This window comes from Eptatretus burgeri, chromosome 18 (genome assembly GCF_056783735.1).
Source record: "Eptatretus burgeri isolate ZD-2024b chromosome 18, Ebu_testis_v1, whole genome shotgun sequence".
Lineage (NCBI taxonomy): Eukaryota > Metazoa > Chordata > Myxini > Myxiniformes > Myxinidae > Eptatretus > Eptatretus burgeri.
This window is the reverse complement of record NC_140978.1, coordinates 8,139,935-8,161,649: the sequence shown is the minus strand read 5'-3', so window position 1 is coordinate 8,161,649 and position 21,715 is coordinate 8,139,935. Positions and strand designations below refer to the sequence as shown.

Here is a 21,715-nt window from a genome sequence, read left to right as displayed (position 1 = left end):
GTCTCTGTATATGCTCTGACTGAGGCGAGTGATCTCACTGTGAAGGACGCATTCTCTGCTACGCTCAAGTCTGTGGTTGATCAGTGCCCCAGACGAGATACACTTCCAGTCTTGGGGGATTTAAATGCATCAACAGGAACTGATAGGGATGGTTATGAGACGTGTTTTGGTCCCCATGGGTCTGGAACTGTGAACCTGAATAGCACCAAGTTACTTGACTTTGCAAGAAGTCATGGACTTAGGGTGGCCGGTTCATGGTTTCGGCGCGCACAAGCTTATCGCTGGACTTGGTATTCCAACGCTGGTGGTGTGGCAAAGGAGATGGACCATGTCCTCGTTGATGGTCAATGGAGGATGATCCAGAACTGCAGGTTCGACCGGAGTACTCAATTCCTCAATACCGACCGCAGGCTTGTTGTAGCAACTCTGAAGTTGCAGCTGAAATCCGGGAGAATGGTACCATCCCAGCCTCGGCTGGATGTTGGCAAGCTCAAGGATGAGCGGGGTAGCTGAGGAGTTTGTGAACAGGCTGAGTGGACATTTGGGCTATCTGGGTGCTTTAGGGAAACCTGAAGAGTTGTGGAGTGCCTTCACGACCACCGTCCTTGATGTTGCCGGTGGATGTCTTGGAACTCACCGGAGGGCGAAGAAGAATTTTGTTTCTCAAGGAACACTGGATACCATTGACCAGAGTCGCAGGACCAGGCTGAATGGCAGAGCTGAGCTGTTCAGGGAGCTGAGGCGTAAAACTGTACGTGCACTAAGGGTGGACAAGGAGGCCTATGTGCGAGTAATCTGTGAGGGGGTCGAGCATCACCTGTGGTCAAGTGATTCTCGTCCTGCTTACAGGGGATTTCCTGCATTGCGTTCGTCCAAGCCCATCCCTCAGTGTACTGCAGTTGGAGCGGAGGGTGGTGGCCTCTTGACAGAAGAGTCCAAAGTGAAGGCCGGCTGGGCCGGTTACTTTGAGCGACTGTACCAGGCTGATCTACAAGCTGTTGAGTTGGATGTCAGGAGTGCTACTATCCCGATTGCTGACCCTCCAATCAACTGTGATCCACCTTTGTTTGTGGAAACAGGCTATGGTAAACTGGCTGAAATGGGGTAAAGCTACTGGGATCTGTGGCATCCATGCTGAACTTCTCAAGACTGGTGGAAATGCTGTACTGATGTTGTTGTATGCAGTTCTGTGCTCTGTCTGGAACACAGGCATCACACCAACTGAGGGGCGTTGATGTGCCTCTGAAAAGGGAAGGGTGATCGCCGGGACTGCAACAACTACCGAGGGGTGACACTGCTCTCAATGCCGGGCAAGGTCTTTGCTCAGATCATTATTGATAGGGTTCGCCACCATCCGCTTGAGCACCAGAGTTAGGCTTTACACCTGATAGTCAAGTGCCTGATAGTCAAGCAGTCAGGCTTTACACCATAGAGGTCAGTGACTGACCGTATCCTCGCCCTTCAGGTCCTCAGCGAATGCAGACGAGAGTTTCGGCAAGGGCTGCTTGCAGCCTATGTTGATCTCTGCAAAGCGTTTGATTCACTGAATCGGGATGTCCTCTGTTGGATTCTTGGTCTTCGTGGGGTGCCTCCGAAACTGATCGATCTGATGTCTGAACGAAACTCTGGCACTGAGAGTGTTGTGAGATGTGGTGATACAATCTCTGACTTATTTCCAGTTGTTTCTGGAGTTCGTCAGGGGTGTGTACTGGCCCCCACACTTTTCAGCGCTTGTATGAACTGGATTCTGGAGATTATGTCTGAGAGATCAAGCTGCGGTGCATCATTTGGGAATGTCAAGATCTCTGACCTTGATTTCACAGATGATGCAGTCATCTTCGTGGAGAATCTAGATATCCTTTTGGGGGCCCTTGAGGTGCTGAATGAGGAGTCGGAGTCCCTGGGATTCCGGGTTTCCTGGGTCAAAACTAAAATCCAGGGTTTGAATGACATCTTGGAGGATGCTGAGGTCACGGAGAGATTCACTTACCTTGGCAGTGATATTCATGTCTCTGCTGGCTGTGTCCAGAGGTCAATCGACGTTTGGGCCGGGCCTATGGAGTCAGATTCACTGGACCATGGGGTGTTGCGCTGCCGGTACCTGTGTGAGAGGATGAAAGTCCGAGTCTTCAGGTCCTTGGTGCTTCCAGTCTTGCTCTACGGATGTTGGACTTGGACTCTGACCAGGGATCTGAGACGGCGACTTAATTCCTTTGGAACCAGGTCTCTTCGGAGAATCCTTGGCTATCGCTGGTCGGACTTTGTGTCCACCGAGCAGTTGCTGAGAGAGACTCAAAAGAGATTTGCTACCTGCATAGTCCGTGATCATCAGCTGTGGCTGTATGGACACGTGGCTCGTTTTCCTGATGCTGATCCTGCTCACCAGATTCTCTCAGAGAGAGAGAGAGAGGCTCATGAGTGGAGGAGGCCAACGGGCCGATCACATGGTGGTGGGGGAGGGAGGGGGGAGACATTCTCAGGGATATATCAACTCACCTGCATATAAATAATGACATAGTCATGCCAAGTCTCAATTTATGTTATGAAGGCCAGTGGGTTGATAATTGGCTTAGATGATGTTATTGGCTGATGTTGCAGGATACATTTTTTCAATTTCATGCATCGTTTCTAATCTGAAATCCCATTCTTTGCAATTTATTTGCAAAGAACCATGGTGTTGCTAAATGAAAATCGATGTCTTTGGTGTTTTGTCACATGACTCATTTTGGTTATGGTATTTATCCTCAGCATAATAAATATACTAAATGACCAATTTTAATCTTGCAGGTAACACGGCCCAAACCCAGCGATCATCCTCTCATAATCATTTTTGTGCTTGGTGGCGTGACACCAGGCGAAGTGAAACTTGTACGTGACACATTAATGACTCGTAAACCGTCACACCAGGTGAGTAAATGGGAGATGTCAAAAATACATGACAATGTTTTTTTTCTTTCTTTCAATATAAAACAGATTTTAGATTTCGATGATCACAACAATGAAGTTTTGATATGATATTCAGAAACATAAGATGCTTATTTGCTCAAATAGAGCAGATCACAAAACAGTTTGCATTATTAGAGTTCAAGGCTCATGTGAGAGGGACTGACAGGATGGCCTAGACTCTAGAGATACATACGCACACTCGCTTCTTGGCTGTCGAGCCTGGGTTTTGATTCTCGACCCAGCTTTCAACGTCAGTCTGGTTTTTTTCACAGGTAGGGTGATTCATCAATGTGTGCGCTGTCCCTCGGATGGATGTGAAACGGGTGTCCGTCTGACAGCATTCGTTGGTGGACGTTAAAGATCCCATGTCGTCCTTCCTGAAGAGTAGGCGAGCTATCGCCGGCACCATGGCCAAATTCCAAATGGCTGCCCTAATTAGTTGAACGTCAGGCCTGGCCAGCCGGTTCGTGAAAACTCGGGCCAAGCTTTTCCCCGCCGATCCCATCCACCTCCCAATGCTCTCGGTGGGAGGAGACTGTTCATTGGTCAGTGCTCCAATTGGAGGTTGCGGATTCTGGGGAGGAGTCACACGGGCCACTGCAGAATCCTCTTCATCAACATCTGTGACTGGGAGAAGAGTTTGTGTTCCTCTTCTTCTTTGCACAAATAAGCAAAGTGAATGGACAAACTCTTTGTTGACATAACATAGGAGCCATGTAACAGGTCAATTTAGCTTCTAGTATTCCGAGATTGTGTTATACTTCATCTTCTACTCAATATCTTGAATGTATCCACACTACACTGTTCGGCACAGTTTGCATTCTCAATCAAATGCTGTCCCAGATGCACACGATGTTGACATCGATGCTGGGATATTCCTACAAGCCTGTACCAGCTGTATTCTCGAACCACTCGTGTTCCTCCTGATGGACAAAAGGATGTGTTGCTTGATTCTGTCAGTCAAGGTCTGAGTAGTTTTGCCTACATACCGAGCATCACACCGGCACTTGAATTCATAAATAACATTGCTAAGTTTGAAGATGGGCAGAACATGTTATGAAGACTTCCGGTTCTGGGTTTGGAGCGTTGGCAGGTCTCCTTGGGGGCTCCCTGCTGACGATCTCAAAGTGAAGTTTCCAGTCGTTATTTGTCCGGTTTTAATTGTTTATTTTCTCACCTACATGTTACTGTGTGTTCCTAGTTACCTTCGCATTCTGTGAAAGGTTATGTTTTGGTCGGCGTGTATTTATTTATTTATTTATTTGTAATCTTGTGATTCGTATAACTCAAAAAGTATTAAACCGAATTGCATGAAATTTGGTGGGATGATTGGTTATTAGCCAGGAAGCATTCGATTAGATTTTGGGATCATTCGGGTCAAAGGTCAAGGTCACGAAAAGGTCAAAATCGTCTTTTTACGATAACGATCAATTTTTATTCAATTTGCATGCAACTAACGCCAAAATGTTCAGAATTCAACGTCTCATCTTGTGATATGCAATATGACACAATGACGCCCATACTCTTGTTACCGGTTAGGGGTCAAAGGTCAGGGGGGGTCACGACCTTGAAAAATATGCGGTTTTTGTCATAACGCAGTCAATTCTTGTCCGCTTTACATGAACCCAGCACCAAAATGTTCAGAATTTAATGCCCAATCTTGTGACACAATGACGTCATAACACATGTCACCGCTTGGGGTAAAATGTTGGGCGGGGGGGGTCACGCCCTTGAAAAATATGCGGTTTTCGGCATAACTCAGTCAATTCTTATTCGATTTGCATGAAACCAGCATCAAACGAGATTACCTTCTCTTGTTGAAACGTTGTATTCACCGAGCTTGCGAGTGAAGACTCGCCAAAACGACGTGAGTTGATTGTTGTTTAGTCCATAGCCCCCGAAAGTCGGGGGGGGGGTCATGACATTATAGATATGTGGTTTGTGTCATAAGACCATTCATATGAAACCAGTTCCCCACACTCATACCAAGAACAAAAAAAGTAGTGGCGGTGAAGGTATGCGCTCTATGAGTACCCGTTCTAGTTCGGTTTTGTTTCAAAAATCATGCTATTTTGTGAGATTTCGTCGAACTTGTCTTACTGGGTGCTTGAGGCCTATCCTTGAGGCTTGAGGCTGACCCTTTGTTACCCTCAGTGTACAATTGTTGTTTATTTGTTTTTTCTCCCCATTATCTTCAATTCCTATCTTTCCCACTTCCTTAACGTCCCCTATCTCTCCCACCCAACAAATCACTCTTTCTTATCTTAAAAAAAAAAACGCTACCTTTCTCCGATTCTTCTTCTTCTTCATCTCCGATTCTTCTTCTTCTTCTTCTTCTTCTTCATCTCCTCTTCTTCCTCTTTTTTTTCTACAACACTTCCATGACCTAATCTGTTGAAAACTCTCTCAAACATTAATAATAATAACAAAAACTATCTCTTATAATGCTTCATCTTCCTTCACTTCATCTTCCTTCACTTCATCTTCCACATGTGTGGTACTCTTTACTCTATCAGAATGCACTACTCTTCTGCTATTTAAACAGACTGCTCTGAATTCGACCTTTCCTTCATACCTTGCCTAAAAAATCCAACTGTTACAGCGTTTCTTCTCTCCATTCTCTGAATTCGCCTTTATTGCATCCCTCAAGAAATGTGTTCAATTGCATAACTGACCTAAAACTTTTTAAAACCCCAGTTTGCTATGAATGTTCGCTTTCCATCAACCATTCTTTTTTTCCAACTTCAGTGCCAACTCACTCCTCTCACCCCTCACTATCAAAGCAACCATCCCACTCTTCTCACTCCAAGCCTCCTTCTCACCTCTCTCAAAAACTCCCCCCTCATCTTCTCCCACGATTCATCCCCCTCACTCATCCTTCCCAAAGTTGCCCCCCTCCCATCCACAAAGCTGCCTCCTTTCACTGCCCTCTCACCTCCATCTCTTCACTCCACCTCCTCAAATCCTCAACTGCCTTCTTCCCCCTCTCTTGTCCCCCCTCTCCCCCAGCACCACAAAGCCTTTTCTCCTCCTCATTCGGCCCCCTCCCCAAGCTATTCTGCAATCCTCCACACTCTTTCAACAACACTCCTTACCTCCCCCTCTCGTCCCTTGTCCTACTCTACCCCTCCCCCCCACCCCCTGCACCCAAAGCCTCCTCCCCTACCTCTTCATTAAAAGTATGGACCTCCAATATCCGGGGCCTTCGCTCAAACCTTTCAGATCTTTCCATTTAGGTTGCCACTGACAAACCAGACATCTGCCTAACAGAAACTTTCCTCCCCCAAGACGTGTCTGACTCCCAAGTATCTCTCCCTGGTTACTCCCTACTCCGGTTTGACAGACCTGAGCCTCGCCTTGGTGGAGGAGTTGCTCTCTTCATCAAAGACTATATTCCTCACTCTCCATGCACTGCCCTCACTCCCCCACACCCCCAGGAATACCTCTGGCTATGGCTTCCTCTCCACTCCCACCTCATGTTTATATGTGTACTGTACCATCCACCTAACAGTGATGACTCCATCTACACCTCACTATCTGAAAACATGGACCAACTTCTATCTTCTCATCCAAACTCTCCCTTCCTCATATGTGGCGACTTCAATTGTCATCATGCCAGTTGGCTAGGTGTGGGTACCTTTCTCACCTGTTATGGCACCTCAGCAAAAGCTTTCTGTGACTCATTGGGACTGACTCAATCGGTCAACTTCCCCACCCGGATCTCAACCAATGGTACTCCATCTCTTCTGGATCTGATTTTGACAAATTTCCCTGACAATATCTGCTGCTCTTCCTCCGCTCCAATCGGTTCTTCTGACCACATCCTTGTCAAAGTGGACATCTCTCTGGCTGTTATCAGAGAACCACCTCACCACCGTCGAGTCTGACATTTCACTCAAGCTGACTGGCAGGGTCTCCAAGCAGCCCTCAAACTTATAGACTGGTCTCCTATCGCTACTTTCTCCAACATCAACTCATCCTGGGAATTCTTTCAAAGAAACTTGCTCTCCCTCATGCACAGATTTATCCCCTCTCGTCTTCAGTTGTCCTACTCTTACTCCCGCCCTTGGTTTACTGAAGCTTGTGGTGAGGCAGTTGTCCTGAAACAACTTGCCTTTGTCTCATGGAATGCAAACCCAACTGAGGGCAATCTCAGTTCCTTCCGTAAAGCTCGGAACAAGTGTGTATCTACCCTCAGGAGAGCCAGAAAACAACATCTTTCTCATCTCAAGTCTGAACTCTCAAACCTCTCTCCCTCCTCAAAATCCTGGTGGCGTTTAATCAAATCTGTTTCTGGTGTATGTTCCCCCTCCATCCCCTCCCTTACCTCAAATGGCAGCACTGCTGATACCGCACGTGAAAAAGCTGAATGCCTAAACTCGGTGTTTGCAGCTAAATCTTGTGTCCAAAACCCATCACTTTCTCTACCCACCTTACCAGTCGCACCCAACTGTCCCTGGACTCTGTGTCCTTTTCTCCTGACAAGGTGGAGAGCTTGCTGTCAAACCTCGACTTAGATTCTGCAACCGGTCCAGATGGTATCAGCCCACATGTCCTAAAAACGTGTCCTCTGCTCTTGCTCACCCTCTCTCTGTTCAACCTCTCATTTGCTCAAGATCATCTGGCATCTGCTTGGAAATCAGAAAACATCACTGCCCTGCACAAAAAAGGTGCAAAAACAGATCCCTGCAACTCCAGACCAATCAGCCTTCTCCCAATCATCAGCAAGGTTATGGAATCCATCATCGCTTCAGACATCAAATCCTTCCTCTTCTCCAATGGCTTGATTTCTGATCATCAATTTGGTTTCAGACCAGGTCACTCGGCCCTGGATATGCTGCTTCTGCTCTCCCAACAATGGATGGAAGCCCTCAATGCCAGACAGGAAATCCGAGCCGTATCCCTGGACATATCACGTGCTTTTGACACAATCTGGCACCCTGCCCTGCTCACCAAACTCTCTTCCTATGGTATCCATGGCCATCTCTACTCGTGGCTCGCAGACTTCTTCTCCTGTCGCAGTCACCGTGTGGCCCTAAATGGAGTTCTTTCATCCCCCCTTCCTGTCCAGGCTGGAGTTCCTCAAGGTAGTGTTTTGGTCCCTGTTCTTTTTCTGGTTTTCATCTATGATCTCTCCGACTCTCTGGAAAATCCTCTGTATCTCTTTGCTGATGACTCCACCCTCTGCCGTACCATCTGTCATCCCCCAGACCGGCAAGCAGCAGCTTCTTCGCTCACTGCAGATCTGGGTAAAATCACAAACTGGTCCAACACGTGGAACATGTCTTTCAATCCGGACAAATCTCACACTCTCACGATGTCTCTTCGAAAGGACCGTTTAGAAAACCCCCCCATCCACTTTCTCACCAATCCTGTAGAAGTCCTTTCTTTCATGCTTCTGGGTCTCACTATCTGCCATGACCTTTCCTGGGAAAGCCACATTTCAAACCTCGCCTCCAAAGCCAGTCGCAGACTGGGAATCCTCCGTCGTGCAAAGTCCTTCCTTGGCCCACCTGAGCTCCTGACCACTTACAAAGCTTTTGTCCACAGCCTGATGGAGTACTGCTCTCCCCTCTGGGCTGGTGCTCCGGCCTCCCACCTTTCTCGGCTTCACGCTGTAGAAACCAAGGCATTTCGGATCATTGGCATCTCCCGCAATGAGGCTGAGTCTTTGGGCCTCTCACTCAATCACCGCAGGTTGGTCGGTGGTCTTTCTGTCTTCTACCTTCTCCTCTCCAGTCTCGCCCCCCCCTGCTCTCTCTGCGATTTGTCCCCACCACATTTCCGCAGGGCGCTCAAGGTCCGCCAACAACACCCTTCTGGTAAAACTACCAAAATCACGAATCACTGCTCACCTTCACTCTTTCATTCCTCTTTTTTCCCGCCTTTGGAATAAACTCCCACACTGTCTTCAATCCCATTCTTCCCTCCAGGCCTTCAAAACAGCTGTTCACCACCACCTCTTATCATCCCCCATCCAAATCCTCGATCTTTTCTACGCCCGATAATCCACCCAAGCCCACCTCCTTCAAATTCCCTGCTTTCCTTCTTGAAAGTCCCTGTAATGTCCATCTTGTATTCCCCATGTTCCCTGTCCCATCCCTCTCCCTTCCACAGATCTCCTAATGTCTCTGTTCCCCACTGTTTTGTCCTTCCCACTCCCTCCCGTCTTGTCTCATGCCCCCCCTTGATGTGCGTTGTGTGTTCGCTCTCATCCGAGCCTCGACAAGGTATACAAAAAAAAAACATCCTTCTTGACTGCAGGAATCAGATGTTGAGAGGTTAAAAATCACTCTTGGACAGACAGCCAGATACGTGTTTGAGACGCATCTTTTGATTTGATCCTCATATCTTTGCGACATTTTCCCTTTCCATGGAGTATTGATGTAGACTGGGCATGTTTCAGGTCCCATCTTCCGTTCATCTGGAGCAGTGAGGAATTTATGCATGAACCTCTTGATGATATGCCCAGGGTATCCATTCTCACTTAGGATGCCGACAATCTTGTCCATCTCAGTCTGAAGCTTGGAGGGGGGACATATTCTCTTATCTCAACTCACCAGTACATTGATCCAACAAATCTGGTATCTCATTGAACTGAAAGAGTCCCAACAAGTACAAGAAGGTGGGGCTTCCTGGAGTGTAGATGGACGCAGTAAACAATGATGCAGATCTCTCTACCATGACTCGACCAAGTATGAGAGCATTTCAGCTGACTTAAGATTTTGATTTTACGTGACTTTTGTTTTCCTTCCAGTGATTGAAGGACACATCTGAAAATGTTTTATTCGACATTGAGATTTTAACTTTCCCACCACTTTACTTTCTTGGTGTGCAGGTTATCTTGCTGTCAACACGACTACTACGGCCCTCGGATGTACCTCCGCTGATCTTCTCCGATGACAGATTGGACCCCATCTTTGATTTCTAATTTGGACAAGACATCGTCAATCAAATTATCAATCAAGGCATCACTCACTTGTACCTGTACATAATTATATTTGGGTATGTTCATCCTGCAGTACATTTCACATCCCTCCAAAACGATGACGTGTATCCAATTGGAGGAGAGTATTAGTCCAGTAGATATGTCAAAAAGATGTTCACTTCTGGAAGAAAGCATGAAAATTTGTACATAGGGGTTTTTGAGTATGCTGAATCCATTTCTAACCGGATCCACTCTGGCAAACCAAGGGATCACACTCACAATCAAGAAATCCAAGATGGCCGCCCTGCGTATTGCCGATTTTGATATTTCGTCAGAACTTTGGTTCTATTTGACATAAAAACATGATCTTGGTGCCGATTTATAGGTTTTTAGGGTCAAAGAATTCAATGAGATGCCTTAAAATACCATAAATGTGATTGGAACAAAATCCAAGATGGCTGTCCTCTGTAGGTAATGCAAATATCAATATCGTTTTTTTTTTTTCTGTTTGGCATAGAACATGATCTTATGGCTAAATATAGGTTTTTAGGGACAAGAAATTCAATAAAGTATTTTTTATTACTATAAAATGTATCAGTAGGAAGATCCAGTTACACTTTTAACAAATTTCGATGAACCATTGAGAGCAATATTGTTCACACTCATAATTCACAAAGAATAGAGATGTACACTTGTCATTTTTTTCCATTATTGGGAATGTGCAGGGAATAAACGGTTTTACTGATATAATACCAAACTAGATGAAATGAGTTTGAATTGTATTACAAATGTCAAAAAAGGAACTTAATCTAGGACACTGTCCACGTCTGCACATTGTCCACCACAAAAACACAGCTGTGTGCATGGGAGGCTTGCTTTAGCACACTGGCATCTTCCTGTGCACCGTTTTTTACATGCACACTTAATAAGTTCTCTGCAGCCCTTTGATGCTTCTGGCAGGGTACTCCATAAGGGCACCCAGATCGCTCACTGTCGAGTTGCCACCCCACTCAGAAGGACTTGGAAGTGTTGGATTGGCCTCCAATGCCTGACCCCAGACGTATCCTGCTTGGTAAGCAGCACGCTTTAGATGTTGTAGAAGTGCTGCACGTGACTGTGGGATGTTCTCCAGCTTCTGATTACAGTAGGAGAAGAGATGCTTCCTGGCTTCATTCACATCAGTGAGTTGTGACATGCGAGAGTACAGCAGAACCACATATCTTTCGAGTTCCTTCAGGTCAGCTTCTGTAACTTCATCGGGAGTAGCAGACAGCAGTAGAAATACTTCAGTGATGTCTGGAAGTGATTTCCATACTTCCCAAGCGGTCTTCTTACCGACGGAGCTCAATGAAGACACCGTGTCACATCCTGATATGGCGTGCATAAATGGGAGGTCTCTGCAGTAATCATTGCCAAGCTCACTGGTCCAATATTGGCCAAGCTCCAATATACCGAAAGTGTGCACCATGGCCAAAAGCTAACCAAAGTTCACAATCTTCCATGCTGATTGCAGTCACAATGGCTAGAACTAAGACGTCCGTGTCAGTAGCGTGCACCATGATCCTCTTCATGCCATTGGTGTAGGCATGGAAGCAGTGAAGCATCATTCAGTAGTCTGCTTCTTCGTGTGAACATGGTTGAAGCCCAGAAACATCAAGTGTTGCAGAGGAGGCAACATTCTGACCTTTCGTTGTGACCAGCATCTTCCCTGGCACTGTTGATTCAGATTCGATAACAGTGGCTAGAAATCTGAAGAGCTCAGTCTTGTTGCTGTCAACACGCAAGCAGCTTTTCCAGTTGTGTGGAAGTCGTGTTTTCTCAGAAACTCGAAGAGCTTCTCCAGTACCTCGGCCCTCTCTGGTGTGTGCTTTGAGACTGTCGGCCTTATAGGCATCCCACACAACATCTACTCGTGCAACATGTACAAGTTGCCTCTTGAGATATGGAACAAAGACACTCTGCATAGTCTTTGAATGTTTTCACGTTTGTTGTGGCAGTCTTCGGATCCAATATGTGGACGAGAGCAGCCCCGTCAAAGATCTTCACATCCACATCAGGTGTGTTCTGTGGACGTTGGGCTAGTGGTTCCAAACACTTCAGCAATTCAGCTTTTTCTCCGAGTCGCATCATGTTATTTTCAGCCAGAGACGGTGGCCAAGAGTGGTTCTCATGCTGGAAGAAGATGTCCATATCACCATTTCGTGCTTGGCAAGAGATGTACATTCTAGAAAATAGTTGCAGGTCACTCTTCATGTTTGACAATTTTGACTTCTTCATTGAGGGCACTTTCCGCTCTCCAGACTTGAACAATTGAAGATTGTTCTTTGGAACAGTTTCATAGAGTGGCTTCTCCATCTTCACAAGCCACGAATCAACGAATGTTTTGTATTGATTCTTTCCTATTTCCTCTGCTTCCGAGATGTTTTTGATGACTTCATCAGCCATGATGACCTTTGTGTCCAGTGTGAGGAGATCAGTGCTCGTTTCTGTGAAGGGATTACCAAGCTCATTCACAACATCTATCACGCTTTGTACGTTTGAGGCAAATCTCTTTTGTGTGGTCAATGTTTGTTCATGATGTCGGTTGTCATGGGTTTCCTTATGAGATAGGCTCACTTCAACATCATGTATGATCCTGGCCATCTCAGGACCAGCAATCAACCATCGCTTGAGGGCTGATTCATTTTCAGTGATGCCAATTATCCCACCATCTGCTTTCAGCACAGCATTAAGCTGCTCATGCACATGGTCATGTGCCATCGTGGAGAAGCAATGGGTGGTCTTTTGGGTTACAAAATGGCCTTCTCTGAATTCTTTGTAAACACCTGGGCATTCATGTTGTAGCTGCATTAAATCTCGCACATGAACTGGTAACCACTTGGCATAGTGGAAGTGATCCATGGCAAACATCCAAGGCACTATTCTCCCCAGGGTGCTAATGTATAGCTGAAAGTTTCCTTCGCACTGTGATTGCATGAACTGAAGGAAGAGAACTTCAAGGTTGAAGGTTTTGCTCCAGTATCGAAACTGGGGATGCTGAGTCTCCATGAGTGTGCACCAGTCATTGAATGACATCGCTGGATTTGCTTCTGCCTCACCTTCCATTTTGTAGGAATTGTATGCTTGGTTACGCAAGCAAACAAGTGCAGCAGCTGTTACTTGATGAGCCCACTGAGAACGGGCTGTGAACGATCCCTTCTTGAGAGCATCACCTGTACCATCAGTTGTAACGTTTGCAGTCGTCATCACACTCACCCATCCACTGCCATCTGGCCAGTCTCCTAGAACTTTGAGCAAGGCCATCTCGATATGTAAACCGCCCATCATCACCACGAACTTGTCTTCCCCGTAGGTTTCTGGCCAGGTCCACTGTATCTTCTTGGCAATTACAAACAGTGGTTGATCAATGGTCAATATTGGGACTTGTCCAAGATGTACAAGTTCTGTAGCTTGAGTGATTACATCCATACCATGCTTTACCATCGCTGGAGAATGAGCATTTTCTCGAAATAATGGCATGAGTCCAGATATTGCTGGTGGTCTGGAGCAGGAATCTTGTGATGCTGCGAAATGTGCCGACCAAGAAATATCATCATCTGCATTCAGTTCAGGTTTCTTCAAAAGATTTTCAACTGAGCTTGCCCAAGCTAACTGCATGTCATCTGAATCAACTGGAGACTTTTCTGGAACAGCTTGTCCCTCTGTCTTGTGTGGAGTAGGGCTATCATCTGGGAAAGCAGCCGGTGGGACAGTCATGTATGACTCCATAATTGGCTTCATCTTCCTTGTTCTTGGCATGTTCTTGTCAATGATAGGGGTGTTCTGAAGCTCTGTGCCTGCACATTCATTAGTAACATGCTGTGTGAGAGAGATGGCGGTTCCATGGAATGCAGTTTGCACTGAAGTGGATGAAGGATTGTGGTCGATGTTGTCCAGATTGCCTGTTGTGAAAAGATCCTTTCTCAGGACTCTGGGGTACACAACTCCAACATCTTCAAAAGAGGCCAATGCACTGTTTGCTACATGAGTTGCTATCTGTTGTACTCGGTCATAAGATACAGACAACCCTTTCTCAAAAAGGGTGTCGAACAAGTCACGCTTTCGGGTCTTATTGTGGATCAGCAACCCAATGTACAGAGGGAGTCTAGTTTCACGTTCCAGGCTGTGCCGAGTCGTTGGAGCAGTGGCTTCTCTTCTACTACTTTTGATTGTGTTGAATGTAATCAATTCAACTATGGATATTGCAGATGTTTTCACAACATGGTTGTTTTCCATCTGATTTTTTTATGTTTGTACCGCCAAGTACCATCTGAACGAACGCCATCAAGGAGGCCGTGTTGTCATCATACTGCTCGTCTGTCGGTGATCCTGTGAACGTATAGTGCTTCTGAAATATCTCATTCGTGATTATATTAGCAGCTCTCATAAGAACAACAGCATCACTCTCACAGTCCCGTTTCTTTGCCTCCAACAATGTTTCTCCAACGTCATCCTTGAATGTCAGCACGACCTCATACTTGCTTTTATGCGCTTCCAAGTCAGGAATTTGTGCAAGAAGCTTTTCTTTCAAATGAGTTGAGTTTGTGCGCTCTGGCATATCGCTACCAAGTCGCTGAAGTCGTGACCTGTAGAGTCGTACAAGGCTTGACAGCTTAAAAATGTGTTCAGCGTGCTCTTCTTCTTGTCGAGACCCTTCAATATAGGATACCAATTCGGCAAAGGCTATAGACTCAGGCGTTAGATGTGGATCTTCCTTCTGAGCCTCTTTCCTGACAAGTGTGCGGTGTCTATTGCATAAGGCAGTCAAACACTGTTTGTGGTATACAGCATCTATTGCGGTCATATCACCTGAGGACAGTCGGGTATCACGAAGCTCTGTTGCCATTTTTCGAACATTTGTGTCTATCTGTGCTGTAGCAGCTCTATGATAACCTTCCTCCACTTTGTCGTCACAAAAGAAGCAGGACAGGCTTTTGTCAGTTTGAATGGAGGAACCAGGGAATGCCCCTCGTAGTCTGCCTTTGAGTGGAGAAGTCTCAGTCTCTCTTACTTTGGCTATCTTCTTGCGGGCACGCTCAACTTTCTCTTTGCTAAACTTCATGTGGCATGTTTTGTGCCATTTTGCATTGTGCTGGGAAAGAGTTTCAGCTATACCTTGGCCGTCATCCAAACGTGACAAATTTATGTCCATTGGCAGGGCACCAAGTGAGTGTAGCTCCTGGATATGTTCAGCTATTGTATCATAAGCTCGGGAATGATGGGCAACCTTGGATTGAGATGGGTCTCTCAGCGGTTCCGATGAACGTTTTTGACATAGGGCACAAAGTGTCCAATCTGTTTCGGGCAAAACAACATCAGAAGCACTGTCCAGCTTTATTTTCTTGGTTGCCATATTAGTCTATTCTACATCAGGTTAGTTACAGGTAGGCGTGCACCTTGGAATGGTCACCATCTTTCCTGAAAAGAAAGTGAAATCTGTTATATTTATATAACTCAGATATCTACATCAAATATTTCAGTTTTAGTCATACAATATGTAGCCTAATCAGATTAATGTTCTGAAAATGAAACAAATTATCAGATTAATGACCAATTCTGAAAATAAAACAAACCATCAGATTAATGGCAAGTTCTGAAAACAAAATAAAACATTATAATAATGAAATGATATACATGTATGGTCTTCCTGAGAAGTAAACAAAAATAAAGCATTAATTCATTGAATTGTTCACCCTATGTGTTCAGTGTTTTGATGACTTTCGTGGATCTTGTTCTGAATACAATGTAATTTAAGCTACGTAATTGAATTTCTTGTCCCTAAAAACCTATATTTAGCCATAAGATCATGTTCTATGCCAAACAGAAAAAAAAAACGAGATTGATATTTGCATTACCTACAGAGGACAGCCATCTTGGCTTTTGTTCCAATCACATTTATGGTATTTTAAGGCATCTCATTGAATTCTTTGACCCTAAAAACCTATAAATCGGCACCAAGATCATGTTTTTATGTCAAATAGAACCAAAGTTCTGACGAAATATCAAAATCGGCAATACGCAGGGTGGCCATCTTGGATTTCTTGATTTTGAGTGTGATCCCTTGGTTTGCCAGCTTGGATCTGGTTAGAAATGGATTCAGCATACTCAAAAATCCCTATGTACAAATTTTCATGCTTTCTTCCGGAAGTGAACATCTTGGCCTCATATTCTACATATCTACTGGACTATATACTTCTGAATATTATGCAAGTTGTGCACTTTTGTATTGCTCGAAAAATGAAATTGTTGCAAAGAATATCCGAAAAATTTATTAATTTCCAATTGAAACCTGGCATTTGAGTTTGGGTTAATTGGATATCGGATCATTCCAAGGTGGTGAATTGATAAAATACAATGTACAAAAACAGCCAAGTGCAAATGGGCAAGGAAGCCAGTCGAACATTCATGCTGCAAGATGGGGATCAAAGTACAGTACGTCATGTTGCCATCAATGCTTCCGCTCAGGTAACTCAAAACACATTAAAGAAGCACATGATGTGCACAATGCTTTCTGGATTTTGTGAAGTGACATTTCTGCTGGAATTGGGTTTACATTCCAGTGTTGCATGTGATTGTGGCTCATTGTTTAAACGTTTACAATGGATAAATCGGGCAAAGTGGATCGGATCGATTATGTTGACACCTATTTTATGGTATAAAACACATTTATATGCTACTTTGGGCCACATTGATAGTTTGATAAACGATTATACACCAAAATGATTTTAATTATGCAATCTATGGATCTCTACTCAAAAGGTTCGTATTGTGTTATGTGGAAGGGGGAGAGGAGGACCAAAGCGAGACTGTATTAAGAATAGATTGGTCCGTGTGCTCAAGTGGCTTAGATTTACACTTGTATTGGGGATCTGTCAGAGGAGTTACGTGTGATATGTGCACTGAGGGGGCAGTGACCATCCATTATGGAGCAGAATAGGGTAAGGTTGTATTGTGCAAAACCTCCTGTGCAAGAGAGGCCAGGCGGAAGACTTGTGAGGACCAGGTCAGGTCGGGTGGCCAATGGGAGGGAGCCTCAATTTATTTAGGTGGGCCCTGAGATGACAAAAGCTGCATATGTGCATGTGCATGAAGTTGGTCGAAGAGAGAGCTTCTGGTTTGAGAGAGGCACGCACACGCGCACACACACACAGTCGGACCTTGCGATTCGTGGGCCCCGCGTATTTGTAGGTCATAAAGTGTGACCTGCTTCTAAATTTGCACTTCACATATTCGTGATTGATTGGTTTGTTTGCTTGTTTGTTTAATTACACATCAGGACTGGTCTCCTATATCCACCTGGGAAATTGGAAATCAGCTAACATCACAGCATTACATAAAAAAGGTGCAAAAACGGGTCCCCTTAACTGCAGGCCAATTATCTTACCACATTTCCAATCAGCAAGGTCATAGAATCCATCATCGCTTTTGACATAAAATCATTCCTTTTCTCCAACAGCCTCATCTCAGATCATTATTTTGGATTCAGACCTGGTCATTCTTCCTTGGATATTCTGCTTCTTTCCAACAATGATGGAGGTTCTCAATATCAGATATGAGATCTGGACATATCTCAAGCTTTTGATAAAGTCTGGCATCCTGCCTTGCTCTCCAAACTGTCTGCCTATGGAATACAAGGCCAACTCCACTCTTGGATTACTGACTTCCTCCATTCTCGCAGATAACATGTGGCTCTCAACGGAACCCTTTCATCTCCTCTCCCTGTCAAGGCTGGAGTACCCCAAGGCAGTGTTCTGGGCCCTGTTCCTTTTCTGGTTTTCATTAGTGATCTCACTGACTCGCTGGAAAATCCCCTTTATATCTCTACTGATGACTCCACCACTAATGTATCCATATTGTCCACCCTGTGTGTTCTCCCTTAACCCCTCACCATTACTTGCATCCTTTCTTTGTCCATCTCCATCTACTTTCTCCCACCACCCTGCTGTTGGTGTTTCCCCTTTCTCCTGCTGTTCCCTTTGTTATGTTGTGTCCTGATTTGCTCTGAATAATTGCTTCTCCACAAGCCTCAACTATGTAAAAATTAAATTTTAAAAACCCCCAAAATTCGCAGACCCCGACATTTGCTGCATTTTCAGGAACGTATCCCCTGTGAATAGTGGGGTTCCACAGTGTATATAGACTCACTACATGGCCAAAAGTATGCGGACACCCCTTCGAATCGGTGGATTCGGCTATTTCCGTCACCCATTGCTGACAGGAGTATAAAATCAAGCACACATCCATGCAATCTCCATAGACAAACATTGGCAGTGGAATGGGCCATACTGAAGAGCTCAGTGACTTTTAACGTGGCACCGTCATAAGATGCCACCTTTCCAATAAGTCATTTCGTCAAATATCTGCCCTGATAGAGCTACCCCGATCAACCATAAGTGCTGTTATTGTGAAGTGGAAATGTCTTGGAGCAACAATAGCTCAGCCGCAAAGTGGTAGGCCCCACAAGCTCTTAGAACAGGACTGCCGAGTGCTGAAGCACGTAGTGCGGAAAAATTGCCCGTCGTCGGTTGCAACACTCACTACCCAGTTCCAAACTGACTGGAAGCAACGTCAGCACAAGCACTCTTCGTTGAGAACTTCATGAAATGGGTTTCCATGGCCGATCAGCCACACAAAAGCCTAAGATCACCATGTGCAATGCCAAGCGTCGGTTGGAGTTGTGTCAAGCTTACCTCCGTTGGACTCTGGAGCAGTGGAAACGCGTTCTCTGGATTGATGAATCACGCTTCACCATCTGGCAGTCTGACAGACTAATCTGGGTTTGGCAGATGTCAGGAGAACACTACCTGCCGAATGCATCATGCCAACTGTAAAATTTGGTGGAGGAGGAATAATTGTCTGGGGCTGTTTTTCCTGGTTCGGGCTCGCCCCCGAAGTTCCAGTGAAGGGAAATCTTAAAACGACAGCATGCAATGACATTCAAGATGATTCTGTTTCCAACTTTCTGACAACAGTTTGGGGAAGGCCCTCTCTTGTTTAACCATGACAATGCTCCCATGCACAAAGCGAAGTCCATACAGAAATGGTTTGTTGAGATTGGTGTGGAAGAACTTGACTGGCCTTTGTCAGAGCCCTGAAGGCACAGGGCACAAAGCCCTGACCTCAACCCCATCGAACACCTTTGGGATGAATTGGAACACCGACTGCTAGCCAGACCTAATCGCCCAACATCAGTGCCCGACCTCACTCATGCTCTTTTGGCTGAATGGAAGTAAATCCCTGCAGCAATATTCCAACATACAATGGAAAGCCTTCCCAGAAGAGTGGAGGCTATTATAGCAGCAAAGGGGGGACCAACTCTTAATGCCCATGATGTTGGAATGAGATGTTGGACGAGCAGGTGTCCACATACTTTTGGCCATGTAGTGTATATCGATGGTTTGAGGGTGCATTGGCCATATCACCACCTTCCTCTCGCGTTTGTACCATGCCACAACAGCTCTGTACAAAAAACAGCTGACACGGCTCATCCTGGACCACAAGACAAGACAACACTAGATCATGCTTGCTCACGTCCACACCTGTCCCTTTGTTTCTTGTTTGAGCCCGATATTTTGGCACCATTAACAGGGTTTAGTTCTCTTGTTTCCATGTTTGTGTGTTCCCTTCTGCCTTGTTTGTGTCTGTCGACCACCAGATCTTTCCTCTTTATTTATTGTGTCTCGCCTTTCCTTGTTCCACATATTCTTTTTTAAATAAAACCATTTATTTTCAAGGAATGTCTTCCCACCTTGTCCCTTCCCATGTGAGCAAATGCTAGTTTTAGAACATTTGCCCAGTCATTTCCAGAACATTAATTTGTGACTGTGTTCCGCTATTATAGAGTGGATAGGCACACGAATGCTGTCCGCTCGCAACTTTGTGTCAAGATCGTTTCAGCCATTTGTCAGGGAAGGGGGTGGAATCAAAGAACCCTACCCCCACCCCACGCCCCCCCCCCCCAGCTCAGAGGTTCTGCGTTAGCCGAACGACACTATTATTGAACAAGAGGATTTGAATTATTGACCCTATGCACTAAGCGAGTGACGTCACAGCGGAAGGTAAGGCTCCGCCATAATGAGTGGCAAACAATCATGGCTACCACGCACGTGTCACGCGAACTTCTGGGCTATTTCCATGGATTAGATGATATTTCTAAGAAGAGGTACTGCGAAAAACTGAAGCTGTGTGGTCTTGGTGAAGATCCTTGTATTATTTCAAAGGACAAATGGACAACAGAAAGGAAATTTTGGCCTCAAATCGTTTTCCCTGACATCTATGTTCACCTCGTTGAAACGCCGAGTCCTTACACTCAAGCCAGCCCGAAAGGCTTCAAGAGTATGGACGCTTACTCGTATTATGTCGCCGGGTTTGTTGGTGACATAATCTCGACAAAAGCTGACATGAACTGTATTATCGTGAGGGTAAAGGTAAGCCTGCTTTCTTTCATTTCACTATTATTGTATTATCATTGTTGCTTGTTTTGTTCAGCAACCAGCATCACTTTTTTAACCTGACTGTTTTTTCAAGTTAATATCAAGTGAAGCTCTTGTCTAAATGCGAAGTTTGTGGAAAATCTTCATTCGTCAGTTTGCTTACAGATACATTATATATTTATTCCATGACAAACATCCGGTGTAATGCCATGCTGCTGTGGATATTTCTAAGTGCTAGTTTTTTATGTATTATACATATCGCTGTGACTTTCTGTAGTGAAACAACTCAGAACTGTGCGCGTTGGGCGAGATCGCCTTTCTAACAACTGTCTATCTCATTCTGTCAATAAAACAAGGGATATAATGCATTTTAATAATACAAATCAGACAATATTTTGTAACCACCAGCTATTTAATATCAACTACTGAAATAACGTATCAGAAATTAGTTGCATACCGGAGACAAAATGAAGGCTACACAACCAGTCATGTTCGCCAGGTCACCATTTTTCTCTTCCCAGAACCGATATCCAAAGATTTTGGCAGGAAAGCGGTAAAACTGCACTCCAGAGCCTTTAGTATATCGCTGAGTACATCCCGGGGCACAACTCTTCCCCATTTGCAGAAAAAAATCGCTTGCTTGGAAATAACGGTGTAGTTGAAGTGGAGACTATCGGTTGTTATGGACGCGGTATACTTTCTTTGCCACTCAATCTGGCAGAGCTGCCACAGCCACGTGACCGGTGACGTCATCTGAATAAGGCCTATTGTGTGTATGTGTGTGTGCGTTTCAAAAACAACCTCAAGAAGACGGTTTCAGGGACTGCGGAACTTCCTTTGTCTTCTCAATGTAAGTGTCTCAAACCTAGGAATGATGTGAAGTTTTTATTGGGTGGGAAGACCCCCTCTGAAAGGGGGAAGGGGCATTTTATACTGTACTGCATCAAGTATTTTTTAGCATTTAAAATCGTGCTACATTATTAAAAACAAATTCAAGCAACAACTCTGGAAGTGTTTTGGACCCGAGAATGACAGCAACAATTTTCTCTGGGAAGGGGTGGCGGTTGGTGGAGGGCCGAGGGGCACTATTACGCAGGTTTTCAGTTATTTTCAGGGGCTTTCGAACACAACTGGACAATGCGAAAGCAACGTGGTGAGGCGTGGCTGTACATAGTTGTGATTTTGAAAGTACACCTCCTCCCTTCATTCTGGGCACCGACGTGTCTCTTGTATGCTTGGGGGTAGACATTGCAGATTGAAGACACGTCGGTTCCCAGAGTGAGTTATATCATTAGATTCGTAGATTACATTTCCCTCCCTGTGTTTAAAGGTTTGAGGGATATATATATATATATATATATATATATAT

At 45.1% G+C, this 21,715-nt stretch overlaps 2 protein-coding genes across 3 annotated transcripts in view; one reads left to right on the top strand and one right to left on the bottom strand.

Annotated features, from left to right (window-relative positions):
- The window catches only part of SCFD2 (sec1 family domain containing 2), a 178,698-nt gene that overhangs the window by 114,968 nt on the left and 42,015 nt on the right, over positions 1-21,715 (top strand). For both annotated transcript variants that reach the window (XM_085863582.1, XM_085863583.1), the window contains 2 exons: positions 2,788-2,907; positions 9,785-9,951. In XM_085863582.1, the coding sequence (XP_085719708.1) occupies positions 2,788-2,907; positions 9,785-9,877 (213 nt within the window). In that variant the 3' untranslated portion in view covers positions 9,878-9,951. The remainder of the gene's footprint in view (positions 1-2,787; positions 2,908-9,784; positions 9,952-21,715) is intronic.
- Positions 11,482-15,208, bottom strand: LOC147008540 (uncharacterized). Its single transcript, XM_085864510.1, has 2 exons — positions 11,894-15,208; positions 11,482-11,808 (listed from the first exon to the last, which is right to left on the bottom strand). The coding sequence occupies exons 1-2, from the start codon at positions 14,147-14,149 to the stop codon at positions 11,482-11,484; spliced, it is 2,583 nt and encodes an 860-aa protein (XP_085720636.1). The 5' UTR covers positions 14,150-15,208.

Bases quoted from the DNA above. Each gene is read 5' to 3' on its own strand.
- LOC147008540 (XM_085864510.1), bottom strand. From the start codon at position 14,149: ATGGAAAACAACCATGTTGTGAAAACATCTGCAATATCCATAGTTGAA. The intron at 11,809-11,893 runs GTCCACATATTG...CCATATCTCAAG, and splicing joins TCTTTGACGGGGCTGCTCTC to AGGCAACTTGTACATGTTGC.